The sequence below is a fragment of the Spermophilus citellus genome (genome assembly GCF_964194105.1).
Source record: "Spermophilus citellus genome assembly, chromosome: 9".
Lineage (NCBI taxonomy): Eukaryota > Metazoa > Chordata > Mammalia > Rodentia > Sciuridae > Spermophilus > Spermophilus citellus.
The window spans coordinates 7,226,048-7,247,886 of record NC_138191.1 but is presented as its reverse complement, the minus strand read 5'-3'; the positions used below and the strand labels follow the sequence as shown (position 1 = coordinate 7,247,886).

Genomic DNA, 21,839 nt, shown 5'->3' with positions numbered 1-21,839 from the left:
AGGGGGCAGCTCCCGACGCCCCGTCCAGGAGGCTCTGGTTGCACAAGCACAGAAGCACCTGAAGTCCCTGGGCCTTCTACCCAGATGTCGTTGGAGGGGCCACCCTGTGGTCAGCCCATACACGCTTGCTCCAGGCCAGAACAGTGGCTGCTTCCAGAGAGCTGTCCTGCAATGGCTCTCATCCTGACCCCAGCACAGCCCATCACTCCCTGGCCCCGGAGTGTCCTCGTCCATCATTATCCCCAGAGCTCAGGCACTGGGGCTCGACAGAGTTCATGAGCGGGCAAGTGTCCGATTGTCCTGCATTGAAACTAATAATGGTGGTGATCAGAGGGGCTGTCCTCAAGGGGCAGAGCCTCATTGTCCTGAATGGGTGAAGAAGAAGCCCCCTTGGCCCCTGGCCCCAGCATCCCCTTGACCTGCTCATTGTCACCCTGTTGACCCAGCCTGAATGGATGGGCCACCGTGTGGGGGACCAATAGGGCTGAAGCCAGAGCTACAGGCAAGAGCTGGGAGGGGGGGGGCTAGCTCTTGTATATCAAGGGGCTCTAAGGACACCTGTCTTCTTGCCCTCCGAATTCCCTGGCTGAATCATAATGGTATGATGACCCCCTGGCCCAGACCTCAAATAATGGCTCAGGTGGATGAAATGGAACAAGCTACCCACCATGTGCCCCCACATGTGGGGGAAGAAAAGGAGGAAATAAAGTGAAAATAGGAGCATAGTATGGTGGCACTCAGTGTCATTGCTGGAACCATGGGGGACTTCAAGGGAGTGATGGAGCTTGAAACTATAGGGCCACCTCTCAAGGAACAGCCCTCACGCCTTCCCTCCTTTCTCAGACCTCTTGGCAGGCCATCCTGGGACTCGTAGCCATTTGTCCCTTAAAAATTGGTTTGGCAACTGCTCTCTTAGAGGGCTCAGTTGTCCCTTCTCCAGGAAGACTTCCTGGATCAAGATGGGTGGTTCACCTCAGTTGGAGGTGCCTGAAAGAACAGGCTTGGTTGTAATCAAGAAGGAACCATTCAGGGCTGGGGTGGTGGCTCAGGGGTAGACTGCTCCCTAGCATGGTGGGACTCTGGGTCAGATTCTCAGCACCACATGTCAATACATAAACATCCATCCACAACTAACAAAAATATTTAAACAAAGGTATTATGTCTATCTACAGCTACAAATATTAAAAATAATGGGGAAATCAGTTAAGGGACAAGGTAAGGCTATAAAATGTTGATGTCACGAATGAATAAAATTCATCTCTTTCCCTACCCAGAAGAGGCTGGGCAAGGGTGGGGGCTATCCTATACTTAAATTGCCCCGGGAAGTCCTCTTTCAGACCTCTGTTGGAGCTTTGCGGCCAAGATGGGTGAACGTGCTGGGCCTCTACCCATGCGGAGCTGGGAGCTGAGACAGGGTGGAATGGGAGATGAGGTCTCAGCTCTCCCAAACTCGCTCCTTCTCTCCCAGCAGGGGCTGGCAGTGACCGAAGACCTTTTTGCAATCTCAGGTGTCAGTCTCCTGCCTCAGCCCAGGGATCTTCACCCCCAACACACCTACCCCAGCCATCAGGGGTCAGGGGAGGCTGGGGGAAAGAAGGCAAGGTCCCTCGTTCAGTGTTGGGAAGGGGATGTCAGCATACTGGAAGGGCGGATTCTCTATAGGGTGAGAGTCCTGAAACCCCTGGCCTCTGCCTGACAGGTAATGGAGAGAGGGTGGGAGCTCAAAAAAGGCCGAGGTATGAATTCTTGGTAGAGAACCACAGAATGGTAGGCATGAAGACGGCTTCTTCCTCTGCTGGATCTGGAGCGCCCCCTGGTGGTCGAATAACTTCAGGCTACAGGAGGCCCTGGCCCACCTTTCTTGTCCAGTGCCACAGAGCCATGCGACCCAAGGCCCTTCCTGTCCTCACTCCTCAGTTTCAGGACAGAAACATAAGGTGGCACCTAGGTGATGGCTGCCTGCAGTTTCTGAGGGTTGGTGCCACATAGCTTAAGGGGAAGGCAATGCGTTCCCATGAGGGCCCCCTGGGTCTGCTCTGCTCAGAGGCCACCCCAGTTGGGGGTCAGAGTGGCAGCTGAGCTGTGCTGGAACAGACACAGGCTCTCCCTGTCCCTGGAGACACAAGCCCAGGCCAAGGCTCTGTCTCTTAAGACGTGACCTCCTAGAGGAACTTCCCAAGTTCCTCGGACACCAATAAAAGGAGTCAGAATCCTTGGTGAGGGTGGTGTTTATTACCCCAGGGCACTGAGCCTGGCCTAGGTATCACTGGAACTGTGTGACACTGGCCCTAAGGATTGGCAGGCACTTGTTCTCACTTTGGCTTCTTCTATCCCATGTGCAGGCTGGTAGGGCAGTGGGGTGGGGCAGCTGGCCAGGCTTCCCCCACCCAGTTCCCTCCTGTCCCTCCACCCCCTCCAGACCTTCTAAAGGACATCTTCTGGTGTGTGTGTGTAGACAGGGGATGCTGGGGACTGAACCCAGGGTGTGGCACGTGCTAAGCAAGTGCTTTACCACTAGCTACAGCCCCAGTCCCCGCCATCATCTTCTAAAAAGAGAATATCCTCTCAAGGGCTGGCAGCTGGTTAGGCCCGAGTGTCTGGTTCCTCCACAGTCAGGGGTCCCTGGGCTTCATTCTCATACTCCCCAGGCACCTGGAAGGCAGGAAGGGGACCACGGGAGAGCTCCAGGAAGCTGCAGGCCACAGCTCGGGGCTGTGGGGAACACAGGAGGTCAAAGGGCATGAAGGCCTGGGGTCCAGGGCTGTGACCGCCTCACCTCCCAGTAGATCTGGTCCTCATAGCACTGAGAGTCTGAGGGAGCATCCAGGCAGGGCAGTCTCAGCAGGAGCCCTGGTGGTGGGAGGGAAGGACACGTGAGGCTTCTCTAACCCCAGCCCCCAGGAGAGGTTGCCATTCAGCGCCCCAAGGGCACAAGGGGGCTGGAGGCATGAGGTCAACCTGGCACCTTGCGCAGGAAAACCACAGCTGCAGTTTTTGAGCACCTACTGATGTGCCATGAGCTTCCTGAGAAATCACCACAGTCCTGTGCGGTGGATCTTATCCCTGCATTTCAGACAACGTGACCAAGGCTCAGGGAAATTCAGCCACATGCTCAAGTCTGCAGTTGGTAAGGGGCTGACCAAATTATTATTCTGTCATGAGCCACTGCGTTTTCGGTGGCCTCCCACATAAGCATAGAAAAGGAGTATGCTGTAAATCAGTTCTTACATGAATGAACTGAACCTAGAGAATGAAAATCTTGGGGTGAGAGCAGGAAAGTGGGGATCCTGGATGAGGAATTATTTTTAAGGTCAGACATCGGGAAGGACTGCCTGACGTGGGACCAAGGGCGGTGTATCTCTATCCAAAGGTTTTTGTGAAACCTCCATTCTAATGGTGAGCAGGCCTCTTCCCTGCAGGTCTCTGCCTGGGGATAGATGAGCCTGCCCCTGCTGGGCCTCAGCCTGAGGCTGGGCTGCCCTCTAGTGGCCCCAGGGAGCAGCACAAGGGAGCCAGCAGGACAAGAGGGAAACTCAGTGGCACCCAGCTCCCCAGCCTCCCTGACACCAGGAGGGAGCAAGAGCCATTTGTAATCCCCCGCTCTAAGGAGGTTACCCTGACCCTTCCACCTGACCTCTGGCATAAGTTGGACACTCAGTAAGTATCTGTGAGCAAATGAATTAAATGCCAGGGACAAGGGACTCAGTGGCCCTTCCTCCAGAGACTCCCTCTCCTGTTCTTGAGTCCTTGGAGCTCCTACCAGTGCCCCCTCCCCCCCCACCATCCAAGACCACTCACCTCCAAGGCTCCCGCCCACAATGGCCAACACCAGTGTGACCAACAGGCCAAAGAGCTGATATATGGCCTGAGATTTGGCAGTGCGCTGGCCCTTGGCTATGAGTGGGAACACGCTCTCCAGGCTGCAGGGAGACCAGGTTGTGAAGAAGCAGGGGTGAGGGACAAGGATGCAGCAAGGATACAGGGCAGGTCCCATCGGTGGACAGCCCAGCAGCCAGAGGGCTTCCGGAAAGCCCCATAGGCAGGCTCACCTCAGACCTTGGCTTAAGCAGGCCACAGCCTGCAACCCCGCCCTCACATGGAACAGACACACACCTTTCAAGGCTCAGTCCAAGGTCATTTTTCCCCACCTCTCCTCTTAGTCCCGATGTGCAAAAACAGATCCAAGGGTCATTATGTCTTACTGACCCTTTAATAACACTCCATACTCTTGAAATCATTTGTTTAATGACCTCCTGTTGCATTTGACCAGGACAGTGCCTGGATTGGTCTTTTTCACCCCAGTTTCCTTGGCTCCCATAATGTGAGTGGATGGGCGGATGGGTGGATGGGTGGATGAGTGGGTAGATAGATGGGTGGGTAGGTGGGTGGATGGATGGATGGATGGATGGATAGATGGATGGATGGATGGATAGTTGGTGGGAAGGTAGGTGGATGAGTGAGTGGGTGGGTGGATGGATGGATAGGTGAATGGATGGGTAGGTGGATGATGGGTGGATGGAGGGGTAGGTGGATGGGTGGATGGGTGGATGGGTGGATGGAGGGGTAGGTAGATGGCTGGATGGGTGAGTGGATAGATGGGTGGATGGATGGGTGGATGGAGGGGTAGGTGGATGGGTGGATGGGTGAGTGGATAGATGGGTGGATGGATGGGTGGGTAGGTGGATGGATGGGTGGATGGGTGGGTAGACAGAGGAACAGAGTGACAGAGGGCATTCCAGAGGGATAATGTCAGCTGTGGATTGGGGGAAACTCACCCATCTCCATAAGCATCATGGGTGGCTAGTCCAGCCACAAGGACCCCCAGAAGGGCCCCCAGGACCCCCGGCATTCCATGGAGGTTGTGGATACCACATGTGTCTTGGATTTTTAGTTTGGATTCAAGGACGGGCTGAGGGAGGACAGAATAAATAATCAGACTCCTGTCCCCTCCCACCTCCACTCTGGGCCTGCTGGGGAGGTGGGAGGAAAGTGACACCATGCTCTGCCCAGGCCAGAGAGGCAGCTGTACCGTTAAGAACTTGTACCCCAGCGTGGAGACAGTCCCTGCCAAGAAACCAGCTGCTAGAGCTCCAAAGGGGGTCAGCATCATTTCGCCAGACGTCCCCACCACAACCCCTCCGGCCAGTGCTGCATTCTGAACGTGGACCTAAGGGAACAGGGAAGGACAGGACATTGGAGACCCTTTCAAATTATCCACCCACACTCAACACAACCCCCTCCGCAAGACATCTACTGCTCTGGAAGTCCCTCTGCCATCTAACCTCTAACTCACCTGCTTTCATAGTCTCCTATTCTGACCCCCCACCACCACCAGGGTGGATACAGCCCCCCTATGCTTGTTTCCATGGAGACTTCCCTGCAGAGTCTCTCTTCCCCCTGGTAGGTTGTCCCTCTGCCTCCCCCAAGGCCTTCTCCCCATACCATGTCCAGCCGCCCATCCCCACTGATGAGGGCAGACAAAGCAAAAGTGCTGAGGGTGCTGGCCGTTAGGGAGTAGTACGTGTTGAGGGCTGTCCGATGCTGCGTGTCCCCCAGCGCAGTGGGTGCAGAGTTGAAGCTAGGCCAGAAGATCCACAGGAAGATGGTTCCTAAATGATGGGCAGCCAGGCAGAGTGAGAGGAAATGAAGGGCTCCCCCTCATGGTGGGAGACGGTTACTGCAGACAAGTCACCTACTCTGCAGCCTGTTTCTCTGCAGGTGGGGCTGATAATACTGATAATACCTCCGCACAAAGTGAGGATTCAAGGACATGGTGCAGATGAACACAGGCCATGGCCTAGCAGGTACTAAGTGCTTGACAAGGGCTGACGTGCAGTACATTGGTAAAGCTCGTGCCTAGTGCAATCCGCAGTACCACCTGCACCCCCAACACTTTAAAAAAAAAAAGAACTCAAAAAATGGTATGGAAAATGGTACTGGGAACTATGTGATTGCAAGCCACAGAGCATTGAGGTTTTATGATTGGTTTTTTTTTTGCCTTGTTGATACTGAAATTTGAACCCAGGGGCACTCTCCCACTGAGCTACATTCCCAGCCTTCTTTTTTCATTATTATTTTATTTTGAGACAGGGTTTCTCTAGATTGCCCAGGCTGGCCTTGAACTTGTGATTCTTCTGCCTCACAGGCTCCTGAGTAGCTGGGATTACGGGTGTGCCTATCTGAGTGTTTTGTTTTATTTTATTTATTTATTTATCTTTTTGATGGGGATTAAGGATTGAATTCACAGCCTCACACATGCTAGGCTCACACATGCTAAGCAAGCACTTTACTACTGAGCCACATACCAGCCCGTTTTATTTTATTTCATTTTATTTTATTTTTTTAAAGTATCAGAAAAAGAGAGGAGCTAGACACGGTGGCACATGCCTGTAATCCCAGCAACTCTCCCGGCTGAGGGAGGAGGATCATGAGTTCAAAGACAACCTTAGCAACTTAGCAAGGCCCTAAGCAACTCAGCGAAGCCTTGACTCTAAATAAAATATTAAAAATGGCTGGGGGGTTTGTGCTTAGTTGTGTTAAGCATCTTTGTTACCAAAAAACAAAAACAAAACAAAAAAACAGAGGAGAATAAAGACAAAAGTTACTGCACATGAGGCATTATTCTGGGTGCCTTTATCAGGAAAACAATTTGTTTTAGAACCTCAGCCACCTCCTAGAGAAGGTGGACTCGGCATGGGCTGTCTGCTCAGTAATGGATATCCCGAGCCTTTGGGGTAAGAATCATGTGTGAGGTTCATGGACCAGTCCTGCAGGGAGAGGGGGGAAGAGCCAAGGGACAAGGTGCGGGAGATGGCAGAGGCCCCGCACGGTGGGCCAGCCAGGTAAGCGGCTTCAGGACTGTCCCTTAGTCTTGAGGAGCCTGCTGGGTGGAACTGCTTCCTGCAACCCCACAGACCTGGGTAAAATGGACCACACTGACATGGGCTGTCTCTAATGGAGACTGGGGGGACAGTGGAGGCAGGGACCAGGGTCCTGCCTCAGTGACCTACACGCTAACAGCCAGGAGCCAGAGATCTGAGAATGTCTGGGTATCCTGGGGTAGCCTTTGGGCTTGAGGCCAAGCTTATCTGGGTCTCAAAGGTCAAGGAGATTGCAGCCGTCTGTTTCACAACAAACCCAGAGAGGGGCAAGAAATACAAAATACAAATATTTTGTTTTCAGTACTAGGGATTGAACCCAGGTGTGTTTTGCCACTGAACTACATCCTTAGCACCCCCGCCCTGCCTTTTTTTTTGAGACAGGGTCTTGCTAATTTGCCCAGGCTAGCCTTGAACTTGTAATCCTCCTACTTGTTTCCTAAATTACTGGGATCATAGGCATGAATCTCTCAAAACAAGTCTTTTTTTTATTTTTATTTTTATCTCTTTCTTTTTTTGTACCAGGGATTGAATCCAAGGGCACCTGACCACCGTGCCACATCCCTCAGTAGCTCAGGGATTGCTGAGGCTGGCTTTGAACTAACAATCCTCTGGTCTCAGCCCCCTGAGCCACTGGGATTACAGGCACCATGCCCAGCGCTTCAGTCTCTTTTTTAATGTAAAAATAGGCACTGCAGGCCCTGTTCAGTGCCTTCTATGAAAAATAACATGGATGTCCTCTGCTGACCGCAGTTTGTAAATGCACAGAGAGGAACAGAGTTACAGGGCCCCCAGGCCAGCCCTACTGCTCCCTGGGGGAAGCAAAGATTCCTCCTACCCTGCCTGACAGTGCAGGGGCTTGCAGGGAAGCTAGAGGGGAAAGCCCTCATGGGTGGAAGGCAGCAGCAGGGGCAGGCAGAGGTGGAGGTCTGCAGGAAACCAGACCCCCTCAAATGCAGCTCAGCTGGAGCCAAGTACAGGGGAGGGTGAGTGAGCAGACTAGGGGGCTGTATCCCAGGATGAGGGTCTTGTTTCTAATGTGTGGTTGTGGGGGCCCTCGAAGATCTGAAGCAAGATGGAGGTGGATTTAGAAAGGCCCCTGGAAAACTGGGCATGGTGGGACATGACTGTAATCCAGCAACTCAGAGCCCGAGGTCGGAGGATCCCAATTCCAAACCAGCCTCAGCAATTTAGTGAGACCCTGTCTTAAAATAAAAATTAAAAAGACTAGGGATGTAACTCAGTGGTAAAGCATGCCTTGGTTCAATCCCCAAAATAAATAAATAAATAAATAAATAAATAAATAAATAAATAAATAAATGGGACTGGGGGTGCAGCTCAACCCCTAGGTTCAATCTCTAGTACTGAAAAAAAAAAAAAGACAAAAAAGGGGGCCCTTGGGATGGATCTGAGTCAGGTGGGTACCCCAGATCTGAGTTCTAAGAATGTCATAAAACCATTAAGAATGATGAGCAGTTGGGCATGGTGGTCCACGTCTGTAATCCCAGCAACTCTTGAGGCTGAGGCAGGAGGATTGCAAGTTGGTGGCCAGCCTCAGCAACGTAGTGAAGGCCTAAGGAACTAAGTGAAACGCTGCTCAAAATAAAAAATAAGAAGGGCTGGGGGTGTGACTCAGTGGTTAGGCATCCTTGGGGTTCTATTCCAGGAGCGCGCGCACACACACACACACACACATAAAGACAAAGAACAGGCACTGGTACATGCCTGTAATCCCAGTGACTTTGCAGGTTGAGGCAGGAGGATCACAAGTTCAAGGCCAGCAACTTAGAGAAACCCTGTCTCAAAACACAAAAAGGGCTGGGGATGTGGCTCAGTGGTAGAGCAGCCCTGGGTTCAATCCCCAGTACTGAAATAAAAAGAGCAGATTCCAAGCGGGAAGAGTTCCCAGCTAGAAAGCCAAGGACCTTAGTTAGGTAGCACCCTAAGACTTCGCCTGAAGCTGGTCTCCTCCATCCCAGATCAGGGGGATCTGGAACCAGCCCCTGAATGGCATCCGTCACAGAAGGCCTCACCAATCATGGCAAAGAGGTCCGAATGGTAGATGGAGCCTTGGCGGTGCTTGCTCTTCTCCAGCTGGCGCCTGTAGAGGACCCTCGACAGGAACAGCCCGAAGTAGGCTCCAAAGGTGTGGATAGTCATGGAGCCGCCCGCATCCCTCACCTGGGGAAGAGGAGCGCAGGTGGAGAGGCAGCCCGCCCCTGCCCGGCAGCTCGCCCAGCTCAGAGCCTGGCGCTGGCCACCCCAACACCCTCACCCATTCCTGCAGACTCTCACCCCCAGGAGGTTGAGGAGCACGAACTCGTTGATCCCGAACAGCGCCACCTCCAGCAGGGTCATGAGCAGCAGCTGCGCAGGCCCCGTCTTGCCCAGAATGGCCCCGAAGGAGATGAGCACGGAGGCCGCGCAGAAGTCGGCGTTGATCATGCTGGTGAGCGGGGGAGAGGGCGGGAGAGGGGCTTCGGGCACCGGCCGGGAGGGCCAGCGGGAGGCACCTCTCCCCTGGGTCCAAGGGACGGCCTCGCTCCTTCTTGTAGATTGGCCCACGAAGCCCACCAAGAACCAGAACCGAGCCCAGGGCGCCTCTCAACCCGCCCCTTTCTGAGAGGCCATCGCTGCCCCTAGGAGCGCTTGGGTCACAGCGGCCCCAAAATGTGAGCTGGGCTGGTCGTGGGTCAGGGATGGAAGGACACCAGGCAGGACACCTGGGGAAACCAACTGATGGGTCAGAAACAGGGCCAGGGACCGGCCTCCAAGGACCAGGGCTTAACTGTGTCTCTGGGGCAGAAGCCGCCCAGGGGACCCCAGAGCGCCGCTCTCTGCACCGCTGCCCACCTCTCCACGCCGACAAGGATGTGGCCGCGGTGGAAGGAGTGCAGGAAGCCCTGCACCAGGGTGGACCACTGCAGGGCCAGGGCGGCCAGGAGCAAGGTGAAGCCCACGCTGCTGAAGCCGTAGCGCTGCAGGAAGACCATGAGGAAGCCGAAGCCCACGAACACCATGGCGTGCACGTCCTGGAAGCCTGCGAGGGCCAGGGGCGGTGAGCACCGCGGCGCCCGGGGCCACCCTGCCACTGCCCCTGGCTCCTACCAGCCAAGGCCGCCTTGAAGCCGAGTCAGGCCTATAAAACTCCCCAGGCGTGGCAGGGCCACCCAGCCCTGAGCCACCTGCCCAGAGCCGGCCAGCTTGGAGCAGTGGGACCCAGACCGTCCCTGATGCCCCCATGTCAGAGCAAGGGACTAGAACTTTCTGCTCTGAGAATTTTCTCATTCTCTGCCCCTACTCATTTTATAGCTAACTAGTTGAAAGTCCAGTGTGCCCCCTGCTCTTTCCTGCAGCAGCCTGGGCCCCTCCAGGGCTCTAAATTCTCTTCCCCTTTGGTTTCTTTTCAACTCTATTGGTAAGTCCTTCTTGATTTCCAACCACCGTGCCTATTCCTTTAGAATCTACAACTAAAAATAATTTGGTGACTAGCTTTAAATTGTTAACATAGATTACTTCAGAGAAAAGGAATTGAGGGAGGGGCAAGGCTGCTGTAACATACGACTTCAACAGGAAGAATCCCCTGGAGCTGTCTGATTTGGAGACAGGAGGAGGGAGAAGCTTACTTTTTTTTTTTTTTTTTTTTTTTTTTTTTTTTTTTTACTAGGGATTGAACCCAGGGGGGCTCTACCAGGGAGCTACATCTCCAGACACTTTTTATTAGAAAGAGTTTTTTTCACAATACCCTTATTCTACTTATTTATTTTTATGTGGCGCTGAGAATCGAACCCAGTGCCTCATACCTTCTAGGCAAGCGCTCTACCACTGAGCCCCAGCCCCTGCCCCAGCCCCCATCTCCAGCCCTTTTTATTTTTTTAGATTGAGGCAGGCTGGCCTCACTTTGCAATCCTTCTGCCTCAGTCTCCCAGGAGGCTGAGTTTACGGGTGTTCTCCAGATTTTACTTTTTTGGTTGTTTCTTTGTATAGTCTGAATATTTTAACTTTATAGATGAATGACTTGAACTTTCAGAGTACCAGTGGGTTTTCTGACAGGAAGATCGGGGGGCCTCTTCTGTTCACTTTCTATTCTGTATCTCCCGACATAAAAAGCTAAGCTAATAAAAATAACACGCAGTGATATCAAAAATAAGAGAAATACAAATAGTCATTAAGTAATTAGTATTAATTTGTTCTGTTACCTCTTCCCCACGTCAACTTCTAAATAGGGTTTGAAGCGACTTAGACATTTCGTCACCTCATCTGGTCCTGTTCTCTTTGTCTTGGGTCTGTGTCGGTGGAGATGTCAAGCTACACTTTTGGGTTTAATAAAAAAAACTAAAGAAAGAGCATCATAAATGCTGTCATTGCGTTTGCTTTAAATATTCTTTTTGAAAATTCCACAATTCCTCATCCGATGGGTCACAGTCAAAATGCTGCTGCCACACGCTGGGCTTGGTGGCACCTCCCAGCAGTTCGGGAGGCTGAGGCAGGAAGAGCAAAAGTTCAAAGCCAGCTTCAGCAACCTAGTGAGGCCCTGTCTCAAAATAAAAAATAAAAAGGGGTGGGGATGTGGCTCAGCAGCTAAGCACCCCTAGGTTCAATCCCTGGTTAAGAAAAAAAAAATACAGGTACACTGAATTTTCTGTATAAATATACTGTATGAAATTACCTTCAGGCTATGAATATAAAGGTATATATGAAACAAAGGAATTTCTTTAGACTTCAGTCACATCCCAAGATACTCTCCCCTCCATATATAATAAAGTTCAAAACATCTTAGATCAGGCATATTAATCTTACACACATTTTGGTTGTAAGAGACCCCAAATCTCTTATAGAAAAATTAGATTATAATGGGAAAAATTTTCTTGGTTGTTTAATCTGAAGAGGTATCCACAAGGTGGAAAATTGTTATAGAATTTTGTAATGCAATCAATAACTTCGAGAGAAGCTGACTTTTATGCTTTTTCATTTTTTTCTTTTGCAGTACTAGGACAGAACCCAGGTGCTTGTGCATGCTAAGCAAGGGCTCTGCCACTGAGCTACATCTTCAGCCCTTTTAAAATTTTATTTTGAGACAGGGTCCTGCTAAGTTGCCTAGGCTGGCCTGGTACTTGGGATCCTCCTGCCTCAGCTTCCCGGGAGCTGGGGGGGTGTATCCACCACACCTGGTTTTTATGCTTTTTTAAAAGTGCTATATTTAATGTTGCATAAGAAATAGTTTTGTAAACAGGGGGTTGGGCCTGAGCTGGAACTGGAGGTCTGCAGCTTGGCTGCCAATGCTGGTAGCCAAGGGAGTGAGGGGCTGGAGACCTCCTGGCCTCACTACGTCTCCAACCCTGCACTGCTTCTCCAGCCCCCGAGGTCACCCAGATCTCACAACCCAAAAGAAGGAAGCCACACATAGACCTCAGCCTCCAGCCTAGTTTTCCTAAGCCTCGAAGCCTGATTTCTTTTCTCCTTGTACGAATAGTAGAGAGGAGGCCATGTCTGTTCTTGTTCCCAAGGACAACAAGATAATGGGGGGGGGGGTGGCGGGGCTCCAGCACATTCATATAAGAAACCCCTCCAGAACTTGTCTTGAATAGTGACAAGGTTTAGAACTCCTTACCCAGGCTTGTTTGGAATCATAACTCGATCCTTGGTCTTTCAACTGTAGTCTAAACATCAAGGAATGCCCTCCCTGGGGGCTGTTCCAGACACAGCTTCTCCTTGAGCTCTGGTGGGTGAAGGGCTACTCAGGTTGAAGGCAGGAGGACAGATAAGGCCTCCCAACATTCCTTTCTGTGTGGGGTGGGGTGCAGCCTACCTCTCCCTAACCCAAGCAACTTTTTTTTTTTTTTTGAACCCAGGGGCACTCAACCACTGAGCCATATCCCCAGCCCTCTTTATTTTCTATTTTGAGACAGGGTCTTGCTAAGTTGCTTAGGGCGTCACTAAATTGCTGAGGCTGGCCTTGAACCTGTGATCCTCCTGCCTCAGCCTCCCAAATTGCAGGGATTACAGGTGTGCACCCAGCCCCAAGCAATCTTTAGTTGGAGAAGGTAAGAGGCTTCTAGAGCTACTGATTGCTCTCCACCCTTCCCTTACTGCCTCTCCCCAACCTAGCTAGGTGACTCCTGACACAAAGATGAGGCAAGGTGACAGTTAAAGCTGGGTCTTAAGCATCTGACAAAGTCAGACTTAAATTCCAGCCTCCCCACCCACTGGCCACCCCCTGACCTGTGACTTTGGACAAAACACTTAGCCTCTCTTAAGCCTCTGTGACATCATCTATAAAGTGTGAATTTAAAAAGGTATATACAAGGGGTGGGGAGCAGGGAGGGAGGACCCAGGAGGCCAACTTCTACCATTTCCACTCCACCACACCTGCCCCCAGGAGATCAAGGAGCTGTATTCTCCCAGAAGAGGTCACAAGGCACTCTAGTCCTGGTCACATTACCCTATTCCCCCCCTTTTTTGGGGGAGGGGGTACTTTTGGAACCCAGTGGTGCTCCACCTCTGAGCCACGTCCCCAGCCCTTTTTATTTTTTATTTTGACACAGGCTCTTTCCAAGTTGCTGAAGGTCTTGCTAAATTTCCTGGGCTGGCCTTGAACTTGCAATTCTCTTGCCTCGGCCTCCCACAGCTGGGATTATAGACATGTGTCCTGGTGCCCTGCTTGCTCCCACCTATCCTAAATCCCTCTTCCCATAGGTAGGATCTCAGATGTGTCTAAAGTTGTACTGGCTAAAATTAAAAAATAATAAAATTATAAAACAGATCATCCATATTGTTTTCTTTAATATTCATTTTTTTAGTTGTAGTCTACACAATACCTTTATTCTATTTTTTAATTTTTATGTGGTGCTGAGGATGGAACCCAGGGCCTCGCAAGTGCTAGGCAAGCGCTCTACGCTGAGCCCCAGCCCAGCCCCCATATTGCTTTCTTTCTCCTGTTCCTTCTGTGGCCTGTGCGGCCCTGGACTCCTTTCTTATTTTCCATCCTTAGTCCTGTGGACTGAGAGGCCTGCAGGGTTGGGGAAAGGCTGTGGACGGGGATCCAGAGAACTGGTGCTAGACTGGCTCCTTTTGTAGCTTGCTGTGTGATCTCAGGCAGGTCCCAGGACCTCTCTGGCTCTCTCCCCACATCTGAGAGGGGTTGACCCGATAGGCTCTGAGGGCCCGGGTTACAGATACAAAGAGACCCCTGGGAGTGGACATGCCCTTGACATTGGCAGTCCCGGAGCTCACCAGCAGCTCAGGACTTTCTCCTTTCATCAAAGCAGTGGTTACACCTCCCCCTGACCCTGACCCCTTCCAATGGACGCTGGGAACCGGCTCTTCAAAGCCCCAGGTTCTAGGGACTTCACACCTCCCTCTGGCCTGATCTTCCCCCACTGCAAGGTCAAAGTCCACCAGAATGGAAACCTGGGGCAGAAAAAGAGGTAGGTGTCCTGTGTCTTAGAAGAGCCCAGCCCTGCAGCAGCCTGGGAAAGGGATGGATTCCAGGCAGAATTTAGGAACAGGCAGGGCTTCCGGCCTTGTGTGACATCTACAGGAGAAGCAAGTGGCGGGCCCATAGCAGACAGCCCCTCAGACTCCTCCCACCAGCTCCCATCTTTCTGGCCCATCTGTTTACCTTGTTTTCTTTCCTGTCCCCCCCCCCTCCCAGTATTGAGGATTGAACCAGGGTGCTCTACCTCTGGACACCCCCAGCCTTTTTATTTTATTCTGAGACAGGATCTCACTAAGTTCTGCAGTCTGGCCTTGAACTTTTCCATCCTCCTGCCTCATTCTCCCAAATTGCTGGGATTACAGGTGCCACCATGCCCAGCTGGGTCCCTGCTTTTGATCCCAGCTTTCATGGCTCATCTTTTCCAGTCGAGGCTGGGGACAAAATGTGGGGAGTGAGGAACTGTAGCCCCTTCTGCCTAGGGTGGCTGGGGGTCTGGTGTGTCATGCCCAAGTCCAAGCCTCCACCTGAGCCTGTCTATCCTCAGCATCATGAACTTCATTTGACTGGGACTGGGTCAGGGTGAGGTGGGGACAGCCTGCCACCAGCACTGCATATAGAAAGTAGGGTAATAACAGCCTGGATGTTTTTATAGGAGACTGTCACACCCTGGGCTTGTTGGAGTTTAGAACCTTCACTCTGAGGTATCCTTCTTCCTGTTGCTCAGATGGGGAAAACTGAGTCTCAAAGAACTGCTCAAGCATTTGTGATGGAGTCTGGCAGGTCTTGTTTCCAAGTGGCTGAGGCCCTGAGTTACAAGGCAGGGTACCCAACATTAAGGGACAGGCTCCGTCCCCATTTAGGTGGTGAGGGGGGTTAACTGCCCCCTCTGAACCTTGTCAGTAGGCAAGTGGCCTGTGGTACAAGGAGCTTAGGATGCCTAAGCCTAGTTCCAGCTCTGTCACTCACAAGATGGGTGATGGGTAATGCCTCTCCCATGCCTTCATTTGATGTCTGGGGTTACTGCTCTGTGGTTAGCTGGTAGCTGCTTATGTCATTTTCTCTCTGGCTTAGAAGGGCCAATTTTGGGGTCCTGGGGAGAAACGCCCGAATCCCAACCACTCTTGGATGCTTCCAGGTATGAAGGTTTCATACAAAATACCTGCCATGGGGCTGTGGCTGTGGCTCAGTGATAGAGTGCTCACCTAGCATGTGCCAGGCGCTGGGTTCAATCCTCAGCACCACATAAAAACAAATAAATAAAAGAAAGGCATTGTGTCCATCTACAACTGAAAATTTATATATATATATATAAATTAAAAATACCTGCCATTACTACCACCAACACCCCACCTCCCACCCCACCCCCCCACACCTCCTGCCCAGCTAGATTATCTTTCCTGTAGTGAGGGCAAAGCCCCTAGAACAGGTCAATTCTCTGGAACAGCCTAGCAAAGCTCAGTTAGGTCAAATGGGAAGTGGGGCAAGAGAATGGCTAAAAGTGGGGCTTTAGATCTGGATTCAAATCCCAACTCTCCTACTTCTTCCTGTGTGTCTCTGAATCGACCACTTAACCTCTCTGAACCTCACCTTTGTCTCGTAGCCTAAATGGGAAGGCATGTGCCATCCTCAGCACAGTACCCGGAACCTGGCAGGCACTAGCGAAAGGGTTATTTCCAATTCGGGGGCCCTTCGTCTCAGCGAGAGGGTTGCCCACCTAGGGACAGATCTGAGCACCCAAGAGCTCCCTCCCAAGACACCCAGGAGCGTGGAGGGTCTTCAGGTCCCCTCCACGCCCTCACCCGCACTCACTTGGGTAACGAAAGTAAAATTCATTGTTCGCGTAACTGTGGTTGCCCCAGTGCCAGCGGGCAGCGTCGGTTTCGTGGTTGTAGCGGACAAAGAGGGCAAAGAGGATGATGGTGACAGCCTGGGAGAGGAGGCACAGCAGGGGCAGCTGCAGTCGCCGGCTTGCGGCGCGGCGGGGAGATCCGGCCATGGGACAGAGGCTGTGAAGTCGCCAACTCCGGCGGGACTCGCAGCGCGCGGCTCCGGGCTGACTGCGCCGGGAGGAGCCCGGCAGGTTTCGCCCGGCAGAAGCCCCACCCCCGGGAGACCACGCCCCCCGGGAGGCCACGCCCCCGAGAGGCCCGCCCTCCGCGGCTCCAGGTTGGAGCCCGGAGCCAGAGCATCCCGCAGCAGGGGTCTGGGCCCACCGCTTGAGGTGGGCAAGGACTTGAGGTCGGTGTTCGGACCCCCCAGGTCCTCTCTCTCTTGGTCCAGTTGACTCTGCCGTTCTTCCGGCCAGGACAGGTCCTTGGAAGTGACCTTGTAAAGGCGCCCCGAGTTCTGCCCCGCTAGGGCACGGCTGTGCTGACCTGGTGGTGGTCAATCTTTACTGGAAAAAACAAAGATCGAGAATGGAGATTAACAGGCTCTCCAGGCAGGACTATTTACCAGGCTGGGCAATGGAGTCCCTTATCCTGTGCCAAGCCTCCCCTGCCTCCCCACCCCAAATCTGAACATCACCCAGTACAGCAGGCTGAGGGTGGGGTTCGCACACTGAAACCTGCTCCCGGCCCTGCCCAGCGTGATGTGACAGTTCCTGGGCTGCCTCTGCAGCTGGAAGGAGGGTCTTCTCTGTTAGGAGTTGAGTCTTTACACAAGCAAGATTTGCATCCCAGGGGTCCACAGGGAGGTGGCAGACGTTTACTGAGAGCGTGCTGTGACAGGCGGTGGAAATGAACCAGAGGGCTCCTTCCCCTAGGAGCTGCTGTCCAGCCCTGACATAGACTTAGAAAGGTGTGTGTGTGGGTGTGTTGCTGGGATTGAACCCAGGAGTGCTCTACCATTGAGCTACCCCGGGACCCCTTTTAAATTTTTATTTTGAGACAGGATCTTGCTAAATTGCCCAGGCTGGCCTTGAACTTTGATTCTCCTGGTGTGTGACCCAGAGAAGTGCAAAGGCTGTGGGGGTCTAGGAGGAGGGGCTCAGAGCCCACAGGGGTGGGATAACAGAAGAAAGGAGATGGAGCATTGCTGGCTGCACAGCTGATGTTGGAAGGCAGTCTGGAAGGACAATCTTAGGAACTGGGCAAGGGAAGAAGGACGAGGGGACATTTCCAAGAAGTGAGAGCAGCAGAGACAGAAGTGTGTTCAGGAGCTGAGGCCTCAAAAGCCCCGCTAAGGCACATGACTTCCAGCCCTTGGGTGCTGAGCTACTGAAGGGCTCTAAGTAGGTGAGAGGCCCTGGCACTTACAGTCCATGAGAGGTCTGCCCCTTCTCAGGAATGTCCTTGAGCAGGGATAGTGACACAGTGGAGTTCTGGACCCTCTTCCTTTTCTCTCCTTTGCCCCTTCCCCCAGTTTACCTCTCCCCCTCCCCTCCTCCCCTCAGGGACTTGAGCCTCCAGTCTTGCTTGGATTTTGGAGGACAATTGGGTTCTTTTTTCTTTAATATTTACTTTTTAGTTGTAGTTGGACACAATATTTTATTTTGTTTACTTATTTTTATGTGGTGCTGAGAATTGAACCCAGGGCCTCGCACATGCTAAGTGAGCGCTCTACCGCTGAGCCACAGCCCTAGCCTGACAAGTGGATTCTTGATTTCCGGTGTTCCTCACCTAAGTGCCCAACCAGGGCCCATGAGGAAGCAGGGGTCAGCCTCGGTAGCTTGGCTTCCAGGGGCTCAATAGTCTGTCTAGTCCTCGGTGGCCCCTCCCCAGAGACTTTCTATCTCTCCTTGGTCAGCAGGAAGGCTGTTTTCCGGCCCCCCTAGAGAATCGGTGGGGAGGATGTCTGGTCATCAGCCTTTGGAGCATGATTCAGCATTTGGGGGCTCCTCCCAGGCCTAACCTTCTGCCCCAGAGACGTCCTGAGCCCCATTTGGAAGCCAGCTTGCTCTGAGCTGTCCCAGCAGGTTCTAGACAGGACCTAGGAGGGGAGGAGTCTTGAAAACCCGCAGAACCAGAGAACAGGGAGAAATGGACTGGGCCCTCCCAGCACCTGGGTGCTACCTCTCTGATTCTAGCTTCCTCCATTTCTGTCACACCTGCTGTCTCCCTTTGTCCCCCCACCCCCAAACTGGAGATTGAACCCAGGAACACTCTACCCCTGAACTGCATCCTCAGCCCTTTTTGAGACAGTGTGTCGTTAAGTTGCTGAAACTGGCCTCAAATTTGCCATCCTCCCGCCTCAGTCTCCAGATCACTGGGATTATGGGCATGTCCACAGTGCCCAGCCATGCCCAGCTTGATCTTGCTATTTTAACAATCCATGGGTGCCAGCTAGTATCAGCCCTATTCCAGCAAAGAGCAAGAACCAGTTATGAGGGTGTTCACTCTCCCCCTACCCCCAAGGACTCTCCTGCCAGGCTGCTGCCTGGGAGGTCTACCCTGGATCACCTACCACTAAATGCCGTGGAGAGGTTCAGTCCACATTTTCCTTTTGGATCACCAGCTTATGCCAGACCCTTGGTCCTCCCTTCCTGCCTTCTATGATCTTGGTAGCTCTGACGTCACGGTGAGGGGCTCCTCCCTAACTCCTCCCTCTATCCCAGGCCTCAGAGGGGATAGATACTGCACCGCCAGCTCCCATCCTGACTGGTCTGTAGTCTGCCCAATCTTTGACCTTCTATCTCTGGTCACCTGTGACCAGTCCAGCACCTGAAGGGTAGCCAAAGGGAACTGGCGTGTGCTGCCCGGCCCGGCCAGGCTGCCCCTGGGACCAAGAAGCTGAGGTTACTGAGTAACTGGAGGTGGCTCAGAGCTGCTTCTACCAGGGTCACCTCTTTCCTGTTCCCAGCTTTCTTAGCTCAGGAATCCCCAAAGCCACTTGGCTCCTTTAGTTTCATTGACCCATCCCCAATGTTTATGGGAGAGAAAGCAGAAATTGCACCTGAGTCACTAAAGCATTTGCCATTGCTTCCTTGATTCTGTCCTTCCTTCCTTCCTTCCCGCGTCCCTCCCTTCCTCCATCGTATCTTTACTGCATGAACTTGAGCAAGTTACTGAGCCCTCTTTGAGTCGCAGTTTCCTTATCTGCCAGGGCAGTACTATTTCCTGTGGGGATTCCAAATAATGAGTGTCCATTGCTGGTTGAAATGTTTGCATTTTTGCAAACATCCAACAGATGGGGTGATCATTGGCTAAGCAAGGTGAGCAAATGGGTTGCCCGCTCCTATACACTCTGGGACACATGGTGACTCTGAGGAAAGGAACAGATGGAGGGAGCAGGCACAGTCCTGATGCATTCTTCTGTCATTGGCTGGAGGGGGATGGGCAGCAGGGGCTGGGGACCTAGGATGGGCACATTCGGGAAGGGCCATCAGCTAAAGCCCCAGGGACACAACTCTGAAACAGAGAAGATCTCGGAAAAGGCAGAGCTTTCCTTCATTTGACAAATGGATATTGAGCACCTACTCTGTGCCGGACACTGTGCTAGGCATCGGGGATTCAACTAAACAAGATGTAGCTTCTGCCTGGGTCGGGGCTCCATCTGCAGGGGGTAAAATAAGTGAGCAGATCAGATGCAGAGGGCTGGAATGGCATAGACAGGCCCGTGGGGGAGTTCCTAACCCTGGACGGGAGTGTGGGAAGGCTTTCCAGGGGAAGAGAGGCTGTGTTGATGCCCAGCCTAATTTCACAGCTAAAGGGAGATGAGGGGATTCCTTTTTACCTGCACACTCTGATATGAAAATAGAACAAAGACCATGCTAGAGTGCTCGCCACTGTTTTGGAGTGAACAAACCCCAGACCTCCATCTCCTCCTCAAACAACTTCGGCTCTGGCACTGTGAAACATGCGGTTGCATTTACATACATGGCACCAAAACAATTAAACATGGCTTTTCTCTCCAGAGGGTCTTTGTATTAGCCTCCACATAAAAGTTTCTCAGGATGAGATTACTTGTGTTTGTTAAATCTTCCTTCACCTGTCCGGGCGCAGTGATGCACACCTGTGATCAGCGACTCAGGGGGCTGAGGCAGGAAGATGGCGAGTTCAAGGGTTAGTCTGGGCAACTCAGCGACACCACAGCAACTTAATGAGACTGTCTTAAAAAAAAATTAAAAGGACGGGGGATATAGCTCAGAGGTAGAGCACCCCTGTGTTAAATCCCCAGTTCAAAAAAGAAAAAGTTTTCCTTCATCTGTAAAATAAAAATGACAGTACCTTGGGGAGAAAAGTTTGTAAGAAGGCAGTTATTGCAAACCCATTTTTTTCCGTTCTATTTATTCATTTAGCGCATTCCATTTGAACTCTTGTTATGGGCCAGGTGTGGTGTCAAATTCTAGGGTAATGTTCCCACCAAGCAGAACACAACCATGCTCTGTTTTGTTTTGTTTTAGTACTGGGGGTTGAACTCAGGCATGCCCTACCACTGAGCCACATCCCCAGTCCTTTTTTTTTTTGGGGGGGGGTACAGGGTCTTACTAAGTTGCTAAGGCTGGACTTGAACTTGGGATCCTCCTGCCTCAGCCTCCCAAATCACTGGGATTACAAGGATGTATGACCATGCCAGGCCTATGCTGTGTTTTCAGGATGTACAAGGTGTAGACTCAAAGCCAGGTGCAGAGGTGCACAAGTGTAATTCCTGCAACTTGGGAGGCTGTGGAAGGAGGATCAAAAGACTGAGGCCAGCCTGGGCAACATAATGAGACCCTATCTCAAAATTTTAAAGAAGGACTGGGAGCTTGGGGATGTAGCTCAGTGGTAGAGCGCTCCTATGTTCAATGCCCAGGAACACACACACACACACACACACACACACACACACACACACAGTTGTAGACTCAGTTTCTAAGGCCCAGCAGCCCTGTTTCAGTGCTCAGAAGTGGCCTTTCCTGTTGGGAATCTGCAGTTAGTTCCTGACCAGTTTTGGAAGGCAGGAAAGTGAGAGGCTAGCCCCGAATGAGAGGACATAGTCAGAGTCAGTCAGAGTTCCAACTCTGGCCCCAGGAGATTTTGGATGGATTATTTGAACCTCGGTTTTCTCATCTGTTATGTGGAGACAGTAATACTAACCTCATAGGTGTTGGTGTGCAGGTTAATGCCCCAAAACACAGGCTGTGTGCTCGGTTTCCCGCAGTATAAGACGTGGTGATTACCCTTGTTATTGGAAACACAAGAGTGAATGGTAAATGGTAAACGGTGTGGCTGTGCCTTTTCTCCCCTCCCGTTCCTCCTGCTACTGGCCTCAGAACTGTGAGAACTGGGCTGGGGATGTGGCTCAAGCGGTGGCACACTCGCCTGGCACGTGTGCGGCCCGGGTTCGATCCTCAGCACCACATGCAAACAAGGATGTTGTGTCTGCCGAAAACTGAAAAATAAATATTAAAAAAATTCTCTCTCACTCTCTCTTTAGAAAAAAAAAAAAAAAAAAAAGAACTGTGAGAACTTTCTGAGGCATAGGACAACAGGACAACTGGGTCTCAGTCCGTTTTTTTTTTTTTTTTTTTTTTTTTTTTTGGTACCAGGATGGAATCCAGGGGCGCTTAACCACTGACCCACACCCCCAGCCTTTATGAT

The 21,839-nt window shown here is 52.0% G+C and overlaps 1 protein-coding gene across 1 annotated transcript; it reads right to left on the bottom strand.

Annotated features, from left to right (window-relative positions):
* Positions 1–2,326: 2,326 nt before the first annotated feature.
* RHBG (Rh family B glycoprotein) lies at positions 2,327–16,332 on the bottom strand. The gene is made up of 10 exons (XM_081307964.1): positions 16,126–16,332; positions 9,732–9,918; positions 9,174–9,324; positions 8,912–9,059; positions 5,443–5,609; positions 5,030–5,167; positions 4,776–4,909; positions 3,799–3,920; positions 2,777–2,850; positions 2,327–2,652 (listed from the first exon to the last, which is right to left on the bottom strand). The coding sequence occupies exons 1-10, from the start codon at positions 16,310–16,312 to the stop codon at positions 2,584–2,586; spliced, it is 1,377 nt and encodes a 458-aa protein (XP_081164090.1). The 5' UTR covers positions 16,313–16,332; the 3' UTR covers positions 2,327–2,583.
* Positions 16,333–21,839: the final 5,507 nt, after the last annotated feature.